We start from the raw sequence: 23,470 nt of genomic DNA on the forward strand, positions 1-23,470 counted from the left end.
CTATGATGCTCTCTTTGTTGGCTCTATCCCTTTTGGCCCTTGGCAACGTGTCTGGAAGACCTGGGCCCTCTTAAGATGCAAATTCTTTGTATGGTTGGCAATCAAAAACAGGGTTTGGACAGCTGATAGACTGGCAAAAAGAGGTCTTCCCCATCCAGTTGCTTGCCCTCTGTGTGATCAGGCCGAGGAAACCATCCAGCATATTCTTGTCTCCTGCGTGTTCGCTCGGCAAATATGGACGACCATACTACACAATTTAGGCCTCCTAGCCATTGTACCTCAGCCTGGATGCACTCGTTTCTCAAATTGGTGGTGCCAAAGTATCAAGAAAGTGGAGAAGAGTCTAAGAAAAGGTCTTAATTCCTTGATCATTTTGGTCGCTTGGGAGATTTGGAAGCACCGTAATGCTTGTGTTTTTGAGGGGGTTGTGCCCTGCACCCAGCGAGTTCAGAGTGCTGTGATTGAGGAGGGCAGCGTTTGGTGCTTGGCTGGTGCATCAGCTCTGCAGGACCTCCTCCTGCGCCAGCTCCCTAAGGGACCCTAGCAGTTTGCCTGCTGGTGGTTGTTTTGGTCGGGTTGTTGCTATGTGTGCGTGGCGCGTTGTGTTAATGTCAGGGGGGTCTCGGCCTAGGGGCCTTTGTATTAGGGGTTGACAAGTCTTGTCTCCCCTATGTTTTTTTCTTCTTCTTAATATAATGACACGCAACTCTCCTGCGTTTGTTCAAAAAAAATTGAGGAGTGAATCCTTCCCAAGGCATCATATAGGGTAGTTCCTTCTATGAACTTGTGGGATCTCCACCCCTTGTGCTCTATGCTAGGGTTCACCTTGTATGAGTTGTACCCAAGTCCCTTTTTCCCATTGTTGGGCTTGATTTGTACTTGGGTTTAACTTTCTTTAACCCATCATTACTAGAGCATTTCTTCAATATTTGCTTGACTTCAACCTTTGAGCTGTTCTTTCTTGCATGGTTAGTCAAACAACAGAAAGCATGATATTTTGAACAATGTTTGCAAGTATTACAGTTGGAGGAACTAGCTTTAGACTCTGCCACTAAAGATGAAGTGGTGAAGTTCTTGCATGTTTCAAGTTCCACTTGAAGTTTTTGATTTTGAACCGTTAAGCTTAATAAGCTTGATTCAAGTGCTTCATTTTCATTTGCAAGACTAACTATAGAGGTTTTAGCAAAACCTATTTTTTCTCTTTATCCTCTATAGTTATTTTGACTAAAGACATTTCCTTAGTCAATACTTCAAGCATTTCATCTTTATTGGATAGCAATCCTTGAAGCTCTAGGTTTATCTCCTTTTTAAGGATGAGTAGGTCTTATTGAGCATCAAGGCTTGCTTTTCTTTTATCTAGCTTCTTCATTAGTTTAGTGATTACATTATATCCATTTAAGCCAAATTCTTTAATCATTTTATTTTTCATATCAAGTTGTTCATCATCATGATCTGATTGGAATTGCATTGTCCCATTTTAAACTCAGATAGGGACTGAACAGACCAGGAGCACTTGAGTGAAGTGAAGAATATGCTGCAAGCTGCATCATGACCACAAACTGCTTGTGCATTTCAACGAAGAATACAAACAATTGACCAATTACATGTCCTTGATTCTACCTCAAAGTTTCAGGGAAACTTGAATTTACACACTAGACATATTTACAAACATCTTCAACATACTCTCGAGGGGGGGGGGGGGTGTTTCATGTGCAACATCATAGAATTCCAATGCTATGGTTGTGAAGAGGACCTTCTCCTAGCCCATCGCAAACACTACCACCGAAATAAATGGCTCACAAGACTACAAACAATACAATAATGTACATGTTCTAAGGTGACTGGAGTTTTATGCCGTCGGAGATACTGGTTTTGTGTGCCCAGGTTTGCCTACAATGGCTTTCTTCACTTTTGCGAGTTGGTGTTTTACCTTCGATCCCACGCCAGACAATAGGCTATATTTTTTACGTGTCTTCTGGGCTGCTCCTGGTGCTTCAGTTTTTATTGCTGCTTCATCAGTTAAATTCTTAGTTCCCTCTATGTCCTTTATCTTCTCGTCATAAATCTTCTCTTCTGCATCAGCCTTTGGACTTTGTTCTTCATCTGTGCTGAATTCTGGCTTGGTTACGTCCACAAAGTTTTCTTCAGCCTCAGAAGCTTCTCTGGGTGAAACTACATTGAGATCACGTTCCTGGACCTTTGAATCAAACAGTTCCTGGTCTTCATTGGATGTTATGCTCACTGTTTGCTGAGGACTTTCAACTGCTTGCTGAGGTCTTTCAACTGTCTCATGCACATCCATTTCTTGGGTCAGAATCTCTTTCTTGGCCACAAGTTGCTGGTCTCCTTCATCAGTCTCTTTAGGAGACTTTTGCTCAGTACCATTGTCCTGGTGTTCCTGAAAATTAGATTCCCCTAATTTTTCTGGCTTCATTTCAGTTTCGATGTCAGCAGCTTCATCTTGCTTATCTTGGTTGATCTGCATGTTTGGACCATCAGCCTGAATTTCGACTGCTGTTGGAAAGTTTTCTTCAGATATTTCCTTTTCATGGGCCAAAATTGCCTGACTGTCACAAACTGGTTCGGTAATTTGAGTTTCTAGCTCATTAGATTTTTCTTCAGGCCTTGTTATTTTCTGCAGATTTATATGTGAACTTTCTACAATCTCTTTAGAAACTTCATCTTTGGTTGTGTTTGCATGCTGGTCCTCTTCTTTCTTATCTACTTCTTCATTCTCCAGTTGAATATCAGTAGAATATGTGGCCTCAACTCTGGCAGATTCAGTGGGTTTTGTAGACACAGGGTTTTGAGCACTTGTAGTATCGCTAGATAAGTCATTCGCGTCAGTCATTCCTGATTCTGTCAACAAAGGTGCTTGCTCAGAAACTACATCAACACTTTTGTCTTCAGGTAAAGGTTCAAGCACGAGCCTTGATTGTCCTTCTCCTAGAGTATCGTCTTGGGGAGCCATTGTGTTTGTTGAGTCATTCAGGCTGCTCCTCAAGCTTCCATTTTCATTTTTTGTTGATACCTCCATTTTTTCCTGACACACAGTACCAACTGTTCTGTTGTCCAGCACAACACTCGAAATATCAATATCTCTAGTTACCATTTTTGTAGAAACACCAGCTGCTTCTTCTGTCTGCAATTCACCAGAAATTCCATCCTGGGGATTGTCTTGGTATGCTGGTATTTCTAAAGCACGAGTGTTCTTTTTGATATCCTCATCAATTTCAATTGATCTTTCTGTGTGCAGCTGATCATCACTTTGTTCTTCGACCATTTCCTGTGTTTCTTCAGAGCATTTAACTTCATGTTTTTCTTGTTCAACAAAGGTGGGATTGTCATCCACCTTATTTTCTGTAGGAAGTGACCCCAGACTTTCTTCTTGTTCAGAAATGAACGTGCAGCTGTCATCTTCTGTCGCTTCACCTTGCTTCCTTGCAGCCTCAGATTCTGAATCTTCATTTGCATCACTGCTCTCTTTTCCCAATATTAGATTCATCAGAAAATGGGAGACAGGTAATTCTTGTTGAACTTCTTTCTTAGCCTCTCCAAATTCTGTATCTTGCATGTCATCTTCATCCTTTTCTTTTAGAGTTTGATTCTCATCTCGTATGTCCTTTTCATCCTGTTCATTGGGAATTTGATTCTCTCCTGGTTCAGTTTGAAGGAGCTTCTCTGATGAAGGCATCTCTCTTTCTCTTTCCTCTAAGCTGAGCACCTTTTCAGCGGTGTTGCCATCCTGTGCCTGATGTCCAGGAAGGTCAAGATTGAGGTTTTCCATAGTGTCGTTCACACTTTCTTCCTTTGATGTTGTAATTACCAATGGAACATCAATATCCCTTCCAGTGTCAGTAAAGGTCTTGAGACTTCCGTTAGACGGTGCTCCATCAGCTCCGCTAACCTACACGGGAAAATGAAAATTACTTTAGTAATATATAACTCCCAAAATATTTAAGAACTGCTGACATACTGACCTTGTCAGTAATATCTTCATTGAACGTTACTGCTTCAGTGGCTGCTGTACTAGTCTCTGTTTCCTCATTTGAAGCAGTCTCTTCAATCTTGTCAAATGAATTTCCTTCTGTTTCAAGTTGCAGAACATCATCTGCAGTAATTTCTTCTTGACATTGTTCTGTTTGGTTTATATCCGCGCCAGATTCATCATTTATTTCTTGCATAGCTTCAGTATCTACATCATTTTTCTCAGACATTGAAAGCTTTTCATCTTCAACCTGATTGCAGAAAAAAATGGAATAGAATTTTACCAAGAACAGACTTGATCAGAAAAACTGGTAACATGAATTTCGAGGCTTATAAGAGCGTTACTTCTTGAAGGGTATTAGGACTGACCTTGTGATGACTGCTTGAGTCTTCAACATTGTTCTGTATGGATGATTCTACAGAAGGTTCAGAAGTGAAGTCTGGTCCTTTGTTTTCTCCTATCTCTTCAATTTCTCTAGGATTTATACTTGTATTGTCATGGATTATTTCTTCGCATAGAGATGTTGTATCATCAATTTTAGCATCCACATTGTATGGTTCATTGGAATGCGGTTGAGGTGACTCTTCCTTTTCAGAATTTGTCTGTAATTTATCATGACAAATAGCATTGTCTTCATGTATTTCTTTACTTTCTTCTATTTCATCTGCGATCTCTTTCTCTGATGCTTGAATGATGTGAACAGGATCCTGCACAACAAATATAACAGCTATAGCTCATTGCTCAGATTATTATGATGTTATTTTAACAGAGAACTGCTAGCAATGAATGCTTCTGGAACTTCTGATGCATAATGATCTAATTTAAGAGTCAGGCCGTTGGAAACTGCAGAAATTTACTGGGTGATGATGCCCACTGAGATTGCATATGGTTGAGGAGCGAATAAGAGAACATGTTTTGTACGGGAAGCGTTTTCTCAAGAGTGGGCTAAGAGTAGTTTTGAGTTTTGACATCTAGTGTTTTCTCAAGAAAAAATGGTGGCGTTCTAGATCAATAACAAGGAAGCGTTTTCAGTTTCCCCCTCTACATTTCTAATCTGGAAATTTATCACTTTGAACTTTGGTAATCCAACACTAATACGATTTACAAAAGAACATATATCTAAGTTTTCACACGTCACTGGTGAAACTCTGAAGTCTGAACTGACCTCTTCTTTTCTAATTTCATCAGTTGTTTGGCCTTGTTCATTAGTAGAAGTTTTTGATACTATATCAACATTTTCTGCATTCTCCTGTTCATCTTTGTTATCATTTTTGGCAGCATCATCTTCTTCAGTTCCTTCACTTGTTTCCTTAATGTTTTCAACCTTCATAGCCATAATGCTTGGGGTGGATTCCTTGGATATATGTAGGGCTTTATTCTTGAGAATCTCACTATTGGCTGCCTCTGTTTGTTCAACCTGCAGGGTTTCAATGGTAAAATTTGTTTTTCGTTGTTTCTGATTAAAGAAATCTAGAAAAGGTAACACATACAATGTCCTTTTATTTACCTTGAATGCATCATTGTCTTTTGTGTTGTTTGAAGCTCTGTTTTCGAAATTCTGGTACTCCACTAGTGGTTCTTTGGCTAAATCATCCCTCTTGTCTTCATGTTTCTGTTCATCTACCTGAAGTTCATCATTCTGACTTTCAATCTCCTCAACTTCTTTCTGCTTTTGATCTGAGTCAATCTTTTGCAGAGCCTCATCTTGTTCCAAAATGGATAAGGCCTCTGTCTCACAACTTTGTTGTTGAAGTGCTTCTACATCACAATGTTGCCTGCTATCGTGATCACTGATTGGCTCACTACTTTTCGTTGTATCATCCTTTTCTATAGTATCTTGTGCTGCCTGAGGATCATTTTCCAATAAAGCCTGTGATGCTTCTGCAATGACACCTTCTGTGAGAATCCACATGTCTACATCTCTATCTTGGACATGAGTTTCGTTCTCTCCACTACATTCACTTATCATTTGGCTTGAATTATGTTCGGTTCCAGCATCTGGCTCTTCTTTGACTTGATGGATACTGTTTGAAGCCTCTACTGTATCATTGCCATAAGTTTGAACATTATCTTCATCAATCATGTTCTCACTTCTCCGAGTTGTTAAAACAGTTTCAGACAAATCACATGGACCGTCCTGTATAAGATACACTAGTGAGGTGTCTTGCAAGCTATGTCCAATCTCAAAGAACTAGAGTTATATTTTTTCTCAAATATGCAGGAGAGCTGTGTATCATTGCATTAAGAAGAAAAAACAGGAGTACAAAATACAAACACCACTGATATTTTTCTTTCTTTGCAGTATACAACTTAGAATAGCTTACTTCATCTTGGCTAGCAATAGTTATACCTTTACTATTCCATTTATACTTTACAATATATATTTCAGCTTTCCAAAGTCAAGCTTTTTTTATGTTGATCCAACTGAATAGTATGCGTGCCAAAGAAATGAAAAAGTCTGACAGAAATTTGTTAAAATTTTATCTTTGTTTGGTGGACTCCTTCATGTAATATAATGATTCTAGTCAATCTATAATCAGATAGTGTTTATACTTATATAAGATGATGGATGTCACAGCTTGTTATCCACCTCATACAGATAAAATGCTGCAGTAATGCTAGGTGTTCCCAGTTATTTTAAATTCTAATTGAGCAGTACGCCAGTACCTACATCTTGTATTGATCTAGCATTTTTGCTAAGGGAGGTTGTACAGAATACATATACCTTTAGTTCTGCTGACTTCTGTATTTCATCTTTGATTCCGTGTGCCAAAATGATATTGTCAGTTTCATTCCCCATCGTTCCTTCATTTGATTCTACATGATGATCTTCTGGTGTTTCTCCATTATATGTTGGAGTTTGTTCCTCTGAAACAGCAATATTGGATTGATCTCCTTCATTAATGGCTTCAGCGTGCTTCTTTTCCTCTGTTGCTTCCAAGTCATCCATTCGCTGAATATCATAAGTCGGTTCTACTGTTGCTATTTTATTGACTGAAGCTAGTTTCTCTATTGCAACAGCTTGGGTTGTACGAAAGTCTTCTTCAGCTTCAGTGGCATCGACACCCTTGATTTCTTCCACTGGTTGCTCTTGTTTAATGGCAACAGGTGGGTCAATTTCTCTTGCAACAGAATCTTCTGTAGTCCTTCTAAGGACGACAAAATTGCTTTGGTCTGAGGTTTCTTCTGTCTTCACAAGCTGGCTGTTCTCATTGTCTTTGGATAATTCTACCTGTTCTGCTGGCTGGGCATATGGATCTGGATCACTTTCCAGTTCATTCCTTTCTTCAGCTGCATTATCAGGAGTGGCAATATTACTTTGCTTGGAGGCTTCAGCTTCAATTGCTTTATTGTCTTCCACTTCTGGTAGTTTGTCCTCATGAACCTGCTGATTATCAGCACTTGGTTCACCGTCTATTTCTGGCTTCTCAAGGGTAGAAACTATGTCTTCTTGCTGATCTCCAGGCTCTATGGCTTCAATGTCTCTTGTTTCTTCTGTTAAACCCAGTTCTTCCACTTCTTGGACATCAGGAGTTGTTTCACTTCTTGGTACTTGGTCTGCCTCTCCAGGAATAGGAAAGCTATTGATATCTGAGAATTCATCAGTTTTGTCATCTTCGCTGTCCTTGATTTCTTGAGATGTCAGATTCTGCACTTCCTGTGTACTAAAAGATGGTTCTGTTACTGCTGTATTTTCTTCTGTTGGAGTAAGCTCATCAGAAGCAGAGTCATGGGTCTCTCCTGGATGTTCCGTTGTGTCAGCGCTGACTTCAACTGATTCTAGCTCATGAACAGGTTCAGTACCAGCATGTGGGGCATTTGGTGTTGAAGTATCGTCTTCAGTGTGTTCTTTTATATTTGCATCACTACTATCATGAGGGACTGCTTCAGTCTCCATGGTTTCCGTGTCCATCTTTTCTGATGTATAGTCACTTGATACCATACCATCCTCTGTTTCAATTGTTCCTGTGTCCTTGTTCTCTTCTAGATCTGTCTCATGGAAAGATGATGTATCAGCAGTTGCATCTGTTTCTGGAGCTGCTGCCTCAGCAAGAGCAGTATTACTTTTCACAATTTCGGTGTCCTCAGTTTCTTCTGCTAACTGTGAATTGTCTGCTTCGGTGTCAGAACTTGGTTCTGTTGATGTGAACTCCTCAGAAGAAAGAGTGTTAGATGAGACAATTTCTTGAAATTTATCAGCTTCGGTTTCCTTGAGTTTGGCAGATTCTTGATCCTGAAGTTGTTGGTGATCAACATCTGGTTCAGTGGTTGCATCTTCTGGGACAGACTCAGAGGCAGAGATTGTTTTTTCCTGAGAGGTACTTTGACATTTTTTGGCTTCTGTATCATTACCTTCAATTGATTCTGGTTTCAGACCACTTGATATTCCTTCTGTTGTTTGCTCCTCTGACTGAGCAGCCAGATCACTTTGGTGGGGGTTTCCGTGCATTTCTGTGGCTTCAATGTTGCTCACCTCTGTTGATTCATGCAATTTGGTTGTGTCTGGATTTTCTTCTTGACTTGGTATCTGAAAGACAGTAGCATTCATTTCAAGGGATGTTTCATTCACTTCATCAATTTGAGTGTTCTTTATCTCCTCTGATCCCAGTTCCTGCACAGCCTGTTCAGGTGGCTCGCCTTCAGGGACATTGCTTCCTTCAGATGAATCCCCAGCAGAAGCTGTGTTGCTTGGGTCAGAGATTCCTCCAGATATTATATCTTTGTGACTATCATTTACTTCTGAAGATTCTGTGATGTTCACTTCTTGATTGTCAAAACTTGTTTCACTTTCTTTTATATGATCTTCTTGAGAAGGCTCCTCTGAAACACAGGTATTGCTTTCTCGAGGAACTGCTTCAATTTCAGTGGGTTCAATTTCATTTGTTTCCGTTGCTGATTCTGTCTGCTGTATCTCACTTTCCTTTGTATTATCTTCTCGAGCTGAATAATCGAATGGTGCATCATTCCTCTGATCAGAAGCTTCCTCTGATTCAACAGGTTCTATTCTCTCTGTTTCTTCTCGTTCCAGCTCCTGTTTATGCATTTCAACGATATCCTCAGTCTGTAGCACATTCTGTTCAATTGCGTCATCAACAATCGCCACATCAGAGACTTCTGCAATATTCTCAGCTATGTTTTGCTTAGTTTCTTCTGTTGACTCTGCATCATCTACTTCTTGACTACCAAAACTTGGCTCATCTTCTGTCAAATTATCTTGTACTGTGTCCTCTGAAGTAGATATTGTTTTTTCATGGTAAGTTCCAGTGTCCTTAACTTCAACTAAATCTTGTTCAAGAGTTTGATGGATTTCACCCTTATGTGGTTCATCTGCTGTTGAATCATTTTCTACTGCAAGTTCCTTGGAATGAGTAACATGGTCAAGTTTGGTGATTTCTTCAGCTTCAGTGGCTTCAATGTCCTTTAGTTCTGTTTCAGTCACTTGTGGTTCACTTGTTGCTGTAGCATCTTCCTGAGCTAGGTCATTGAAGATAACAGCATGAGTCTGGTTAGAAGCTTCATCCGTTTTAATTTGTTCCAACTCCTGAACTGGTTGTATATCTATTATTGGTCCACTCTGCAGAACATTATCTCGAACTAGATATTCTCTGCTGCTCATGTTGGTGATCTCATCATCTTTGCCATCTTCAGGGCCATTGATTTCCTCTGGTTCCACATGATGTGCATGTTGGATTTCAGAACATGGCTCTGAGGTTGCTACATGGTTTTCTGGAGTTGTCTCCTCAAAAGCAACACTGTTTTGTTGCATTTCTGCTTCAGTATTGACTGCTTCAGCATCTCCTACTGATTCCCGGCTTTGTTCTTGAATATTTACAGGTGGCTCTCTCGTTTGTGCATCATGTTCTGGAATTGTGTCATCAGGGACCACCATGTTGCTCTTGTGCTCAGTTTCATCAGTCTTTACATTCACCAGGCCATCAGTTTCTTCAGCAGATTCTTGGTTCAGCACTTCTTGAGCATCGACCCCTGGCTCATCAGACTGTTCAGATTTATGCACCTCTTCCTGCAATACCTCTGCATGTATCACATCAGCTTGTTGACCAAGTTGATCTACTTCTATCATCTCAGGCACCTCTTCCTGCAATACCTCTGCATGTATCGCATCAGCTTGTTGACCAAGTTGATCTACTTCTATCATCTCTTCTGTAGGTTCTACAACACATGTGTCTTCAGAAAAGCTCTCTTTGTGGTCAGGAAGGATAACACCATCTACTTTAACTAGTTCATCTGTTTTTGCATTTCCATCGGTAGTATCTGGAATGGCATCGGAGATGTCCAGATTGATCTCAATAGAAGTTTGAATTCCAGAAGGTGCTTCGGTTATTACATCAACATCAGGAGTGTTGGCCGTGCTTGCAGGTTCTGTGTTCTCAGTTGCATTTTCTGGTCCTAGATCATGGTATTGTTGACCTTCTTTTGTTTGTCCAATAGCTTCTTGTGTGTCTTCCTGTACTGTGTTATTTGTAGCAATTAAGTTATATTGATCTTCTGGAACTGCATCCTCAAGAGCAACACTGCTTTGTTGCACTGGTGCTTCAGTATCAACTGCTTCGGCAACTTCACTTTCTTCTACAGTAGCTTCTCTTTCTTCTAATGATTCCTGGTTCTGTGCTTGAATATTTACAGGTGGCTCCCTTGTTGTCGTGTCATATTCTGGTGTTGTCTCCTCAGATGGTGGCATGTTGCTCTGGTTGCCTGTTTCTTCAGTCTTTTCATTCACTGGGTCATTGGTTTCTTCAGCATAATCTTGATTCAGCACTTCAAGAGCATCAGTTGCTGGCTCATCAGCATGTTCAGATTTAGGCACCTCTTCATCCACCACGTCTGCATCCATTGCATCAGCTCTCTGGCTTTGCTGATCTTCTACATTGGCCACCTCTTCTGTAGGTTCTGCGGTAGATGTATCTTCAGGAAAACTCTCTTTCTTTTCAGGATGGATAACACCTTCTGTTTTAACTAGTTTATCTGTTTCTGTGTTTCCATCAGTAGTATCAGGAATGGCATCAGAGATGTCCAGATTGATCTCCACAGGAGTTTGAATTCCAGAAGGTGCTTCGGTTGTTACATCAACATCAGCAATGTTGGCCATGCTTGCAGGTTGTGTGTTCTCAGTTGCATTTTCTGGTCCTAGATCATGGAATTGCTGACCTTCTTTTGTTTGCCCAATAGCGTCCTGCGTGTCTTCCTGCGCTGTGTTATTTGTAGCACCTAAGTTATGTTGATCTTCTGGAACTGCGTCCTCAAGAGCAACACTGCTTTGTTGCACTGGTGCTTCAGTATCAACTGCTTCAGCAACTTCATTTTCTGCTACAGTAGCTTCTCTTTCTTCTAATGATTCCTGGTTCTGTGCTTGAATATTTACAGGTGGATCCCTTGTTGCTGTGTCATACTCTGGTACTGTCTCCTCAGATGTTAGCATGTTGCTCTGGTTGGCTGTTTCTTCAATCTTTTCATTCGCTGGGCCACTGGTTTCTTCAGCATATTCTTGATTGAGCACTTCAAGGGTATCAGTTGCTGGCTCATCGGCTTTAGATTTAGGCACCTCTTCTTGCACCACGTCTGCATCCATTGCATCAGCTTGCTGGTTGTGCTGATCTTCTACATTGGCCACCTCTTCTAAAGGTTCTGTGGTAGATGTATCTTCTAGAAAACTCTCTTTGTTTTCAGGATGGATAACACCTTCTGCTTTAACTAGTTCATCTGTTCCTGTGTTTCCATCAGTAGTATCTGCAATGGCATCAGAGATGTCCAGATTGATCTCCACAGGAGTTTGAAATCCAGAAGGTGCTTCGGTTATAACCTCAACCTCAGGAATGTTTGCCGTGCTTGCAGGTTGTGTGTTCTCTATTGCATTTTCTGGTCCTAGATCTTGGTATCGCTGACCTTCTTTTGTTTGCCCAGTAGCTTCCATCATGTCTTCTTGCACTGTATTATTTGCAACACCTAAATTATGTTGGTCTTCTGGAACTGCCTCCTCAAAAGCAACACTGCTTTGTTGCACTGGTGCTTCAGTATGAACTGCTTCAGCCACTTCTCTTTCTTCTACAGTAGCTTCTCCTTCATCTACTGGTTCCTGGTTCTGCGCTTGAATATTTACAGGTTGATCCCTTGTTGCCGCGTCATATTTTGGTATTGTCTCCTCAGATGCTGGCATGTTGCTCTGGTTGGTTGCTTCTTCAGTCTCTTCATTCACTGGGCTATTGGTTTCTTCAATAGATTCTTGATTCAGCACTTCAAGAGCATCAGCTGTTGGCTCATCAGCATGTTCAGATTTAGGCACATCTTCCTGCACCACGTCTGCATCCATTGCTTCAGCTTGCTGGCTCTGTCTATCTTCTACTTTGATCACCTCTTCTGTAGGTTCTGCGGTAGATGTATCTTCTTGAAAGCTCTCTTTCTTTTCAGGATGAATGATACTGTGCGCTTTAGCTGGTTCAGTTGTTTCTGTGCTTCCATCAGTAGCATCTGGAATGGCATCAGAGATGTCCCGGTTGATCTCAACAGGAGTTTGAATTCCAGAAGATGCTTTGGTTATAACATCAACATCAGGAATGTTTGCCATGCTTGCAGGTTGTGTGTTCTCAGTTGCATTTTCTGGTCCTAGATCCTGGTATTGCTGACCTCCTTTTGTTTGCTTAGTTGCTTCCAGTGTGTCTTGCTGCACTGTGTCATTTGTCGCACCTAAGTTATGTTGATGTTCTGGAACTGACTCCTCAAAAGAAGCACTGCTTGGTTGAACTGTTGCTTCAGTATCAACTGCTTCATGAACTTCTCTTTCTTCTAATGATTCCTGGTTCTGTGCTTGAATAGTTACAGATGGCTCCCTTGTTGTCACATCATTTTCTGGTAGTGTCTCCTCAGATGCGGGCATGTTGCTCTGGTGTGTTGTTTCTTCAGTATTTTCATATACTGGGCCATCTGTTTCTTCATCAGATTCTTGATTCAGCGCTTCAACAGCATCGGTTGCTGGCTCATCGGTGTGCTCCGATGTAGGCACCTCTTCCTGCACCACGTCTGCATCCTTTGCATCAACTTGTTGGCTCTGTTGATCTTCTAGTGTGACCACCTCTTCTGTAGGTCCAGTAGATGTATCTTCTGCAAAGCTCTCTTCCGTATCAGGACGAGCGACAGTGTTTGCTTTAGCTGGCTCATCTGTTTCTGTGTTTCCATCGTTAGTATCTGGAATGGCATCAGAGATGTCCAGATTGATCTCCACAGGACTTTGAATTTCAGAAGGTGCTTTGGTTATAACCTCAACATCAGGAATGTTTTCCGTGCTTGCAGGTTGTGTGTTCTCAGCTGCATTTTCTGGTCCTAGATCTTGGTATTGCTGACCTTCTTGTGTTTGTCCAGTGGCTTCCATTGTGTCTTCTTGCACTGTGTTATTTGCAACACCTAAATTATGGTGCTCTTCTGGAACTGCCTCATCAAAAGCAACACTGCTTTGTTGCACTGGTGCTTCAGTATCAACTGCTTCAGCAACTTCTCTTTCTTCTACAGTAGATTCTCTTTCATCTACTGGTTCCTTGTTCTGCACTTGATTATTTGCAGGTGGCTCCCTTGTCGCGTCATATTCTGCCGTTGTCTCCTCAGATGCTGGTATGTTGCTCTGTTGGGTTGTTTCTTCAGTCTTTTCATTCATTGGGTCATCAGTTTCTTCAACAGATTCCAGCACTTCAAGAGCATCAGTTGCTGGCTCATCAGCACGTTCAGATTTAGGCACCTCTTCCAGCACCACTTCTGCATCCATTGCATCATCTTGCTGGTTCTGCTGATCTTCTACTTTGACTACCTCTGCTGTAGGTTTGGTGGTAAATGTATTTTCTGGAAAGACTTCATTCTTTTCAGGATGAACGAAAGTGTGTGCTTTAGCTGGTTCATCTGTTTCTGTGTTTCCATCAGTTGCATCTGGAATGGCATCAGAGATAACCAGATTGATCTCCATGGGAGTTTGAATTCCAGAGGGTGTTTCAGTTATAACCTCAACATCAAGAATATTTGTCATGCTTGCTTGTTGTGTGTTTTCAGTTGCATTTTCTGGTCCTAGGTCTTGGTATTCCTGACCTCCTTTTGATTGCCCACTAGCTTCCAGCGTGTCTTCCTGCTCTGTGTTATGTGTAGCACCTAAATTACATTGATGTTCTGGAACCGACTCCTCAAAAGCAGCACTGCTTTGTTGCACTGTTGCTTCAGTATCAACTGCTTCAGCAAGTTCTATTTCTTCTAATGGTTCCTGGTTCTGCACTTGAATAGTTACAGGTGCTTGAATTGCTGGCTCATCAACAGATTCTTGATTCAGCACTTCAAAAGCATCAGTTGCTGGCTCATCAGCATGTTCAGATTTAGGCACCTCTTCCTGCACCATGTTTGCATCCATCACATCTGCTTGCTGGCTCTGTTGAGCTTCTACTTTGACCACCTCTTCTGTAGGTTCCTCAGTGGTTGCGTCTTCTAGAAATCTCTCTTTCTTTTCAGGATGAACAACAGAGTGTGCTTTAGATGGCTCATCTGTTTCTGTGTTTGCATCAATAGTATCTGGAACAGCATCAGAGTTGTTGAGATTCAGGTCCCCAGGAGTTTGGACTCCAGAAGATGCTTCAGTTACAACCTCAACCTGGGGAATGTTTGTCATGCTTGCAGGTTGTGTATCCTCAGTTGCCTTTTCTGGTTCTAGATCCTCATCTTGCTGACCATCATCCTGTTGCTCAATACCTATCACTGTATCCTCATTCACAGTGTCATTGTCTATAGTAACACTTAAATTAGATTGATCTTCTGGAATTGCATCCCCAGAACCACTGCTTGGTTGGATTCCTTTTTCGGTATCTTCTATTTCTTCTAATGGTTCCTGGTCCTGCACTTGTGTATTTACTGGTGTAGCACTCATTGTTGCTTCATGTTCTAGTGTTGTCTCCTTTGGAGCTGCCATGTTCCTCTGGTGTGCAGTTTCTTCAATCTTTTTATTCATCGAGTCATCAGTTTCTTCAGCAGGTTCTTGATTCAACGCTTCTCGAGTATCAATCGTTGGCTCATGAGCTTCAGATTTGGGCTTCTCTTCCTGCTGATCAGTTTCTTCACATTTAACCTCTTCTGGGGCCACATCTGCATCCACCGTGTCATCTTGTTGACTCTGTTGATCTTCTACTTTGGCCACGTCTTCAGGATGAACAACGCCATCTGCCTGAGCTGGTTCATCTGTTTCTGTCTCTTCATCAATAGTCTCCGGAATGCCATCAGAATCATTCATACGTGACTCCACAGGAGCTTGGAGTCCAGTAGGTGTCTCAGCTACAATCTCAACATCGTCATTGTTTGCGATGCTTGCAGGTTCTGTGTTCTCGTTTGCCTTTTCAGGTTCTTGATCCTGGTCTTGCTGACCATCATCTGTTTGCTCAATAGCATTGTCAGTTTTCAGCGTGTCTTCCTGCACCAAGTCATCATCCACTGTAACACCTAAATCTTGTTGTTCATCACCCTTGGATTCTTCATCTTTCTTGTGCTTCAGAAGGCAGCTGTCTTCTGTTGTGCTCTCTCCATGACTTAAACCATCAGCCGCATCTTCTTTGTTGATTCTGTTGTTCTGATCTAGTTCTGCTTCTTCCTGATCATTGTCATGTGGCTGCTCGACTGAAACCTTCTCTTCTTTGTCTGTATGGCCATTCAAAGAAGATGCTTCACCATTTAGATTATGTTCTGGAGGAAGTTGGACATCAGAGGGTGCTTCTACTAAAACTTGATCCTCTGGAATCTTCAACGTTCCTTCAGTTGAATCGATGGTTTCTCCCATGCTCTTGATATCCATCAGAGATGAAAGCTTGCCTTCTGGGTGTGCATGCAAATGGAATGTTCCCAAAACCACAGCTTCCACTGGGACTTCCTGGGAAAATTATAGATAAATATGGATTAAAATAGTGGATTTCATGCAACATTGGACAGTCATAATAATATTATTAATTTGTTACAGCTGGCTGACATAGACAACTGATATTAGTATATTTTAGGCCTCATATTATCTCCCTGGTTAATCTGCGGCAGTTCTCCCCCGCGAGGGATGATTTGGTTTTCCAAGATTGGTGGGCTAATTTGGAGGCCAAGGTCCCTTATGCGCTGCGCAAAGGGATTAACTCCCTTGTGATGTTGGTGGCATGGTGGCTTTGGAAGCAGCGGAATAATTGTGTGTTTGAGGGGGATGCTCCTAGTGGCAACCAGATTATTCAGAATATCAAAGACGACGCTCAGAGGTGGTGTCTCGCGGGTGCCAAAGATCTGGGCACCATCTGGCCTTAGTTTAGGAGCAGTTTTTGGCTGTTTTTTTTTATTTTTATTTTTATTTTTATTTTCTTATATTTTTTTGTTGTTTCTCTGTACTCTGGTCTTCTTTAGACCATTGGTATTTCTTCTATCTTAATATATCTAATGCGCAGTTCTCCTGCGCGTTTTAGAAAAAAAAATATTATCCATAGTAGTCATGAACCAAAGTAGGAATAGAAAAGGAAATGTTAACCTATACAATCTTGTATTAACTATTCCTTGACTTTGTTCAATTACTGCCATAAATATACTCAAAAGGACATCCAGTCATGAGTGTACTGCAGCACAGAAAAAGTGCAAGCAGACTGTCATGCATGGCAGTCGGCTAATCGCCATTTCTCGTTGGCACCTGACTTACTGATAAATGGCTCTAGAGTCTAGACTTCTAGTACTGCAGCAAGTGGTCAAAAAGAACATGCTGACTAGTCAAATGGCACACTGCCCCGGCAGTACGCATGTGGGCATCCTAACTGGATGAGTTTGTGTCTCTCCAAAAACCTTGTTTAGTTCTTACATGAAGGGTTGTAATATTGAATGTTCCTATTAAGCGTGTTAGTACTGAACTATTTGTTTTGGCATGCTTTAAGTAGACTTTTGCTCTCTTCATGCCTTTTATTTGATCGCCACACTGGATGGTTGACACTCAGTGTAAATTAATGTTAGATGCTTATGCATGTTTACCTAACCCTGTCATAGTGTCATTCATGTCACAGCAGTTGACCGAACTGTTAAACTTGTTTATCCTTATCGTTAGCATTTTTTGTTTTGGTTCTGGATAGGTTGAACCTAGGAGGAAAAGTTGTTATGTAATTCTTTAACTAACATTATTTTCTCAAACTTGGGTGAATTCATATACCATCTATCAAGCTCAGGAGAGCAATACCAGATTGAGAAAAAGAAGCAACTGAAAGAGAAGAGCGAAAGCATGTCACTCGGTGATACCTATCATGGGATGATTCTCCCTATCTGTGTTAATTTTTTTTCCGTAAACTTGGTTGCTTTTGAGATCATTTGTTTAACAACTGAGAAATGAGTGCAGGTGCAGCACCATTTCTACACAGTTTACTACATGAAGAAGAATCCTTCTTCCTTCATGATACTGAAAGGAGGTTAACAGCAAACACGTAGCAACTGTGGAACCAGAAGAAGATGCCATAGATGATAAGATTACTGTGACAATGAATCTCCTTACTTAACTCTACATCTTAACAAAGTATGTATGCATGCAGGAAAACAGAAGCAAGCAAGTGATGCAGAAGTTCTGAGGCTAAGAGGAGACATTTCTTACCGTCCCATCTGCTGCTTCTCGCTCTTCGTCTTCTGTCGCCATTGTTCCAGATCAGAATGAGAAGGAGGAGGAAGAAGAAGAAAGTTGGAAAAAGGAAAAAAAGAAAGATGGAGTGGCTTCTCCCTGAAAAAGGCCGGTGGTATCTCGAAAAGCTGGTGGTCTTTATACCGACCTTTCCTCTGCCCCTCTGTGAATATGTTTTTCTATTGCTGAGCAGCGGCTAGGAATGACAGTGCTCTTGACAGAGAATTAGCACTTGCCTAAGTGTAATCGTGATTAAGCGGGAGAAGTTATCCCTGAAATGGCAGATCAATGAACATGGGGACTCAGCATTAGGTGCCAAAATGGCAACTGGTACGTGATGAGGCACATGGTTGTGGTGGCTGGACCATTGTGTCTGCATTCTTGCTTGGATGGGCCCACAGAACCTTTTCTGTGTGACATTATTGGATCGATAATTGATCAGTGAGTACCATTCTTGGATCCTTCATCTTTTTTTTCTTCTCTAAGGTGCGGCTCAAAAGAAAATTCTAGTTTTTGGTGTGAAGATACTATTATCTGCTCTTCCTTTTCTTTTCTTTTGCTTGGCTTCAGATATCAGATAACATGATTGGTCTTCAGAAATTCCTACCGTGTAAGGCTTTAGTCACTTTCAACTATTTATGAAATGGTTGCGCTCATCCTACCTCACGTTGCACTTGGGGCGCAAGGGAGGAATGGATTTGGCCATTTTTTTTTCTGCAGCCTGGAGGAAGTTCACCTGGATCAAATCAAGTGAAAAGCAGGACAGCATGAAAGTAACCTGGCATTTGGTACAATTATTGTGTTATGTCCTGTTAAACTTGGATCCAAGGTTGCTTTCACTTTACAAATAATGGTTTGTTTCAATTTCGTTTACCAACATGCCATGTGTCATTCTTTCCACGCCCTTAGTTAGTCCTGAAACCTAAATGAACTGATTGCTGCGGTTTATGACCAAGACCTCCTAACCCAGTCTACCTTTTCTGTTCAGCCCATTGTTCGAGCGTTCAGAGCTATGGAGCCGAGGCTCTGAAGATCACTGAAGCACAAGGACAGGGAAAAGGCTGTAGAATTGAAGCCCCAGAATGCTGAATCTAGTCAAGTGGCTGCTGGGGGGGGGGGGGGGGGGGACGGTGACCCGCAGCAAGAGAGTTCCACATGTTCGACCGCCCTGGACAAAGGAAAACACCAAGTTGGCCAGCCCAAGGGCCACGCTGGATCCACGTCACGCAGTCCAACTTCTTGCAGCCGGAAAAGAAGTCCAGCCGTCCATCACCTGCTACGGAATTATCAAAACTTGAGGCAGGGAACGCTAAGCTGTGCTTGTGCTGTTATTATCCTAAGCATATAGCTGCGCCGAAAGGAGGGATGTTATGGCGCCATTGGAGGATGACATGTCTGCTTTGCAAATCCTCGTTTCCAGCCGCCCCCGGGGTGGCGCTGTCAAGCTTGACTCAGCATGGTACGTAGATTCTATCATCTCTTGGAAAACCTCCTCTCGGAGATTGATTTTTTTTCCGGGAACTGTTTGCTCTCGCTCCTTGGATTAGAATATGAACCGTCAGTCGGGTCCCACAGGAGCAATAAGCACACAGAGAGTCAATGATTTAATCAACACAAATCCTTTTTTTTCTGACGCCGTAAACCTTCAGCAATTCTGGCTCTCATGTCACCACAAATTCTGACCTGACATCCTGTCCATACACAGTTCCCGTTTTTGTGAATGACATTATTCGACATATCTGATGCTGCAGGAAAGGACGAGAGTAATTCAGAAAAGAAAAGGAGGACATCTCCACTTCTAAAAAAGGCAGAGGAGAGGTGCCCAGTTATCCGTAGATGAAGGCAACAGCTGCGGTGAATACAAGAGCTGATGGCTATCACCAGCACCTGCACCGGCCATGCTAAAGCCATGTTGTCATTTTATGCCGCCAGAGTCATAGCCACCTACGGATTTCCCGACTAATTTCGTCATCAGGTAACATACATGGGGCTGTCAATCCGAGCAATTTCTGCCAGCCCTCTGGAATATTTGAGGCCGGTGTGCGCCGGACCCGGACAGACAAAAAAAAAGAAGGAGAAATACCAAAGCCATACCATACGCCACACAAACAAACTAGTCTAGTAGTATTGTTTGAGATGAGGAGAGCATCTTTCTTGGACCAACATTGCCAGCTCCATCTGGATGCTTGGACGGACGCATTTTCCTATCCAGCGTGTCACCTCGTGCTGATGAGGCGCGTACGTACCTCGGAGGCCAGAGCGAGACCACACGTGAAATACGGTAACACCTCTTCTTCTTTTTATTGTGGAGTGGAATTAAATGCAGGAATTTCGTGAGGATGGAATTCGACTGGTGTACGGCCGGCCGCTAGAACCTTTTTCCGATTGTTCTTATGTTCTACAGAGAGCTCCATTTTGCGCCTCGTGAAATTCTTGCCGAAAATATGTGTAAACCTGTGGTTTGCAGGTAGTACGTCTTGACAGCAGCTGCTGCTGCTACGGCTTCTGCACAGTTGTCAGGATGTGGAGGAGCAGCGAGGCTTGCAGACAGTGGTGCTGCCGTGCACGCGTCTAAGACTCGTAGCTCCTTCCGCCCTCCCAGCTGGATGTGCTGCCAGTCCGATGATGGTGATGCTAGCGTTTGGCTATCATCTAGAGGGCATCGAAGTAGCAAGAGACTGGCATGCGATGCAATTACTGACGAAAAGTTGGTTGGTGCATTGGTTTGTCCTGCGTTCTGTTCTGTTCTGTTCTTGCCTAGTAGATCCCAACGGACGGTGGTGACCGGACGTGAAGGGTTGGTTCTTGGCCTTCACGCAAAGAAAGGCACCAAAACACCTTGGTCGCTCCATCCTCACTCTGTGATGCACCCCAAAAAAAAGCTCTTAAACCTGTTACATAGCTCTCTGCTTTGATACGTTTCAGCTTTTTTTCCTCATTATTAATTAGAAAGGGAAAACAATGTGTGTGTGTGTGCCTTGACTTGTACTTCACTATTCTATCCCTTTTGGTCTTCTTCCTTTCCTCTGAGTACGCAGTAGATATGACTTGGAACTTGTACTGGTCAGTGGTCACTGAAGAAAAGGCTAACCTTTTGTGGGTGGGGGGGTGGGGGGCAGCGAACAGTACATGAAGGCGATACTGTATTTTCTTCCCTTGCCAGGTCATCACTCATCAGACATGCTAGCTGATCTCGATTTGCAGATCACTAGAAACTGCGGCCCACCCAAACAGGCAAGCTAGGGTAGTAGGGTGTGAAAGGCTGAAGCAAGAGGGGGTGAGGGGCGCAAAGACGAAGGCTTTCTGGTGAAAACCTTGTGCGCTTGCAGGCCAGTGGTCAAGTTTTTGGTCCAGGCCCCAGGGACAGGGAGCAACCAGCCAGCCTTTTTAGTTGTTGTTGTTTTTTTTTTACCAGGACGATGGGATGGGAAATCGCGGAGCAGATGAAAGAGCCTGGCTCTCCAGAGTGGATCCGTCGGGCCCCCGCATTCCAGCACTTGTCTGACATGTGGGCCCTGGAAATGGCGTGCAGATGCTTTTATTCAGAAAGCCACACTGAACACTGTCACATGCTCACATACTGCTTGCTCGATTGCGTCCGCACAGGAATAGATACAGAGATATAAACAAAAGCAACAGCAACGCCTTTTTCGCTTTATTTTATTAATCATAGTTCCATCTCATTAACACACACAGTCATTTCTGACAGAATGTTCGGTGGATCATACATAGGCTGGATTTGGCAGATCAGGCAGGAACCATCTCCTTCTCGTTCTGAAAGAAAAAAAGAAAGAATGGGAGCGTGGGGGCCTGTTCTCGTGGTTGAGCTGTCCCTGCGCATGGGGCGCGTACGTCATGCGGGCCCCGCCACGACAGTAGGTACACAAGATCTTCCTCCTCCTTCCTTTGTTCTCCACTTCTCCTCCTCTCTACCTGCTACCAGATTAGGTGAACTAGATTAAGAGATGGGAGCTATATTATAATGCCAAATGGCAGAGCCAGCCAGTCGGTGGGTAGGTGCCATGCAGTGCAACGGTGACATGCTGCCATATGCAGTGCAGCAGGATCGAGCTGGCTCCCATGTCGGTCTCTCTCACACTCTCACCCCGCAACAGCAACGAAGGGGTTTTGTCGCTTTGGCTTCAAATGACAGGAAGGAATCAGAATCCAGTCATATCATCAAATACGAGAGTTCCTAGCTTCATTTCAGTGTGTGCTGTGCTGGTGTGGTTGCCCAGTCGGTGGAAGTGTCCATGCATGTGTGATGTGTGCAGGGCAGGGCTGCATGCAGGTAAGCTAGGCTGCTAGGTCTGGATACCTTGTGATGGACATGGACAGGATAGTGGTCATCGGGCATCATGCGTTCATGCATGTATAGTATAGGTGTGTGTGTCGCTGTCAGCAACCACAGTCACACATGTCTTCCCGTTTAGAAGCTGGTACGGTCTACAGTGTGTGTGTCAGTGTGTGTGAGCACTACTGATCTGACTGCCAAAAAGGGAGGACAAAAAATGGTGGTGGCGCAAGTGAGATTTGCGATGGGCCGTGCTATTAGCAGCATCGTGGGCCTGGCACTGGCAAGCCCACTAGTAACGGCCCATTTTCCATGCCTCGGAAAATAATGATTGCGCGCGTCTTTGTAAGTGTGTCCAATTAATCTTCTCTGCTCTTTTCTTTCTTGCCTTCATCATGCCTGCCTGCCTGCCTGCCTCCCTCCCTCCCTCCATGTCTATATATTTTTTTATATATGTATATATTATACATGCGCGCACACACACACAAACTAGAGTAAGAGTAACCCCTTGAGCTTTGTCAAAAGAAGGCAGAGCTCAGAAAGCCTAAAGCCTCGCTTATTTAGCCTCCAGTAGCACCCCTCTTTCTTTGTGTGCTCCAACAAAGCTCTCACTCACTCTCATACACACACGCACCCTACACTCCATTTCCATTGCCTGCATTCTTGGTTGGGCAAGAACAAGCAGGCAGAGAGGTGAGAGGAGGAGGAGAAGAAGAAGAAGCAGATGATCATGGGGCTGCCGGAGGTGAAGCAGAAGAAGAAGAAGCGGCTCGTGCATAGCACGCGAGGGGAAGATCGTCACGGGCACCACCACCAAGACGGCAGCGAGGCCTGGGTGCTGGGCCTGTCCGGCGCCGGGATCGCCGCCCTGCCGCTGCACCAGCTCAAGCCCGTACGCGTCGAGGTCAAGGCCGGCCGCCGACGGCACGCGGCGGCCACCGAGGACGGCGAGGAGGAGGAAGAGCCCGTGACGCCGAGGGGGGAAGGGTGGAGGATACCGGCGGAGGCGGTGGCGTGCCCGCCCGCTCCCAAGAAGCCCAGGACGGCGGTGTTCATCGTCAGAGACAACGCCGCCGCCGGCGGCCGCCGGTGCAACTACGACGGCGGCGACGTGGTCGACGAGTTCTTCCGCGTGCCGGCGGATTTGGAGGCCGTCTTCGTCGCCCGCGCAGCCAAGGCCAACTAGCTAGCTAGCTGCATTGTGGGCACCAAGGGGAGGACTGCCAGTGTGTGTGTATGTGATGCTTGAGCTGCTCCAGGCAGGCTGGCTCAAGCAGAGTGTGATGCATCGGCTGCTGCTGCTGCTGAGTGAGTGTGATAGAGTGAGTGCACTTGTACAAATTGTCTTCTAGTGCATGTTAATGCAATTCCTAATTACGTGAAATGGAATTGCGTTGAAATGGAAAAACTGTCATTATTGTTTATCCTTTGTGGACTGTGATCTTTCTTTCTTCTTTTTTGGTGCGGGAGGGGTAGAGGGGGTGGCATCATTTTGGGCATAATGGATAGACCTTTTTTTAATAAAACATAAAAATATATGTATTTA

The 23,470-nt window shown here is 43.3% G+C and overlaps 3 protein-coding genes and 1 long non-coding RNA gene across 4 annotated transcripts in view; 3 read left to right on the forward strand and 1 right to left on the reverse strand.

The window, feature by feature from the left end:
• LOC109939930 (uncharacterized) overlaps window positions 1–4,646 on the forward strand; it is a 16,689-nt gene extending 12,043 nt beyond the window's left edge. The window contains exon 2 of the long non-coding RNA XR_002262307.1: window positions 4,249–4,646. This is a non-coding gene — a long non-coding RNA (uncharacterized lncRNA). The remainder of the gene's footprint in view (window positions 1–4,248) is intronic.
• Window positions 1,550–17,984, reverse strand: LOC103626570 (microtubule-associated protein futsch). The gene is made up of 7 exons (XM_008646986.3): window positions 17,607–17,984; window positions 6,714–15,884; window positions 5,496–6,125; window positions 5,154–5,405; window positions 4,357–4,695; window positions 3,981–4,238; window positions 1,550–3,907 (listed from the first exon to the last, which is right to left on the reverse strand). Exons 1-7 carry the CDS (start codon window positions 17,646–17,648, stop codon window positions 1,850–1,852), a joined length of 12,750 nt encoding a protein of 4,249 aa, XP_008645208.2. The 5' UTR covers window positions 17,649–17,984; the 3' UTR covers window positions 1,550–1,849.
• Window positions 17,985–18,919: 935 nt separating this feature from the next.
• On the forward strand, window positions 18,920–22,315 carry LOC125446251 (uncharacterized). The gene is made up of 3 exons (NM_001407524.1): window positions 18,920–19,089; window positions 19,382–19,911; window positions 21,363–22,315. The coding sequence occupies exons 2-3, from the start codon at window positions 19,767–19,769 to the stop codon at window positions 21,590–21,592; spliced, it is 375 nt and encodes a 124-aa protein (NP_001394453.1). The 5' UTR covers window positions 18,920–19,089; window positions 19,382–19,766; the 3' UTR covers window positions 21,593–22,315.
• Window positions 22,316–22,522: 207 nt separating this feature from the next.
• On the forward strand, window positions 22,523–23,303 carry LOC100278443 (uncharacterized). Its single transcript, NM_001151721.2, has one exon. The coding sequence runs from the start codon at window positions 22,649–22,651 to the stop codon at window positions 23,108–23,110; it is 462 nt and encodes a 153-aa protein (NP_001145193.1). The 5' UTR covers window positions 22,523–22,648; the 3' UTR covers window positions 23,111–23,303.
• Window positions 23,304–23,470: the final 167 nt, after the last annotated feature.

The sequence above is a fragment of the Zea mays genome, chromosome 5 (assembly GCF_902167145.1).
Source record: "Zea mays cultivar B73 chromosome 5, Zm-B73-REFERENCE-NAM-5.0, whole genome shotgun sequence".
NCBI classification, from domain to species: Eukaryota; Viridiplantae; Streptophyta; class Magnoliopsida; order Poales; family Poaceae; genus Zea; species Zea mays.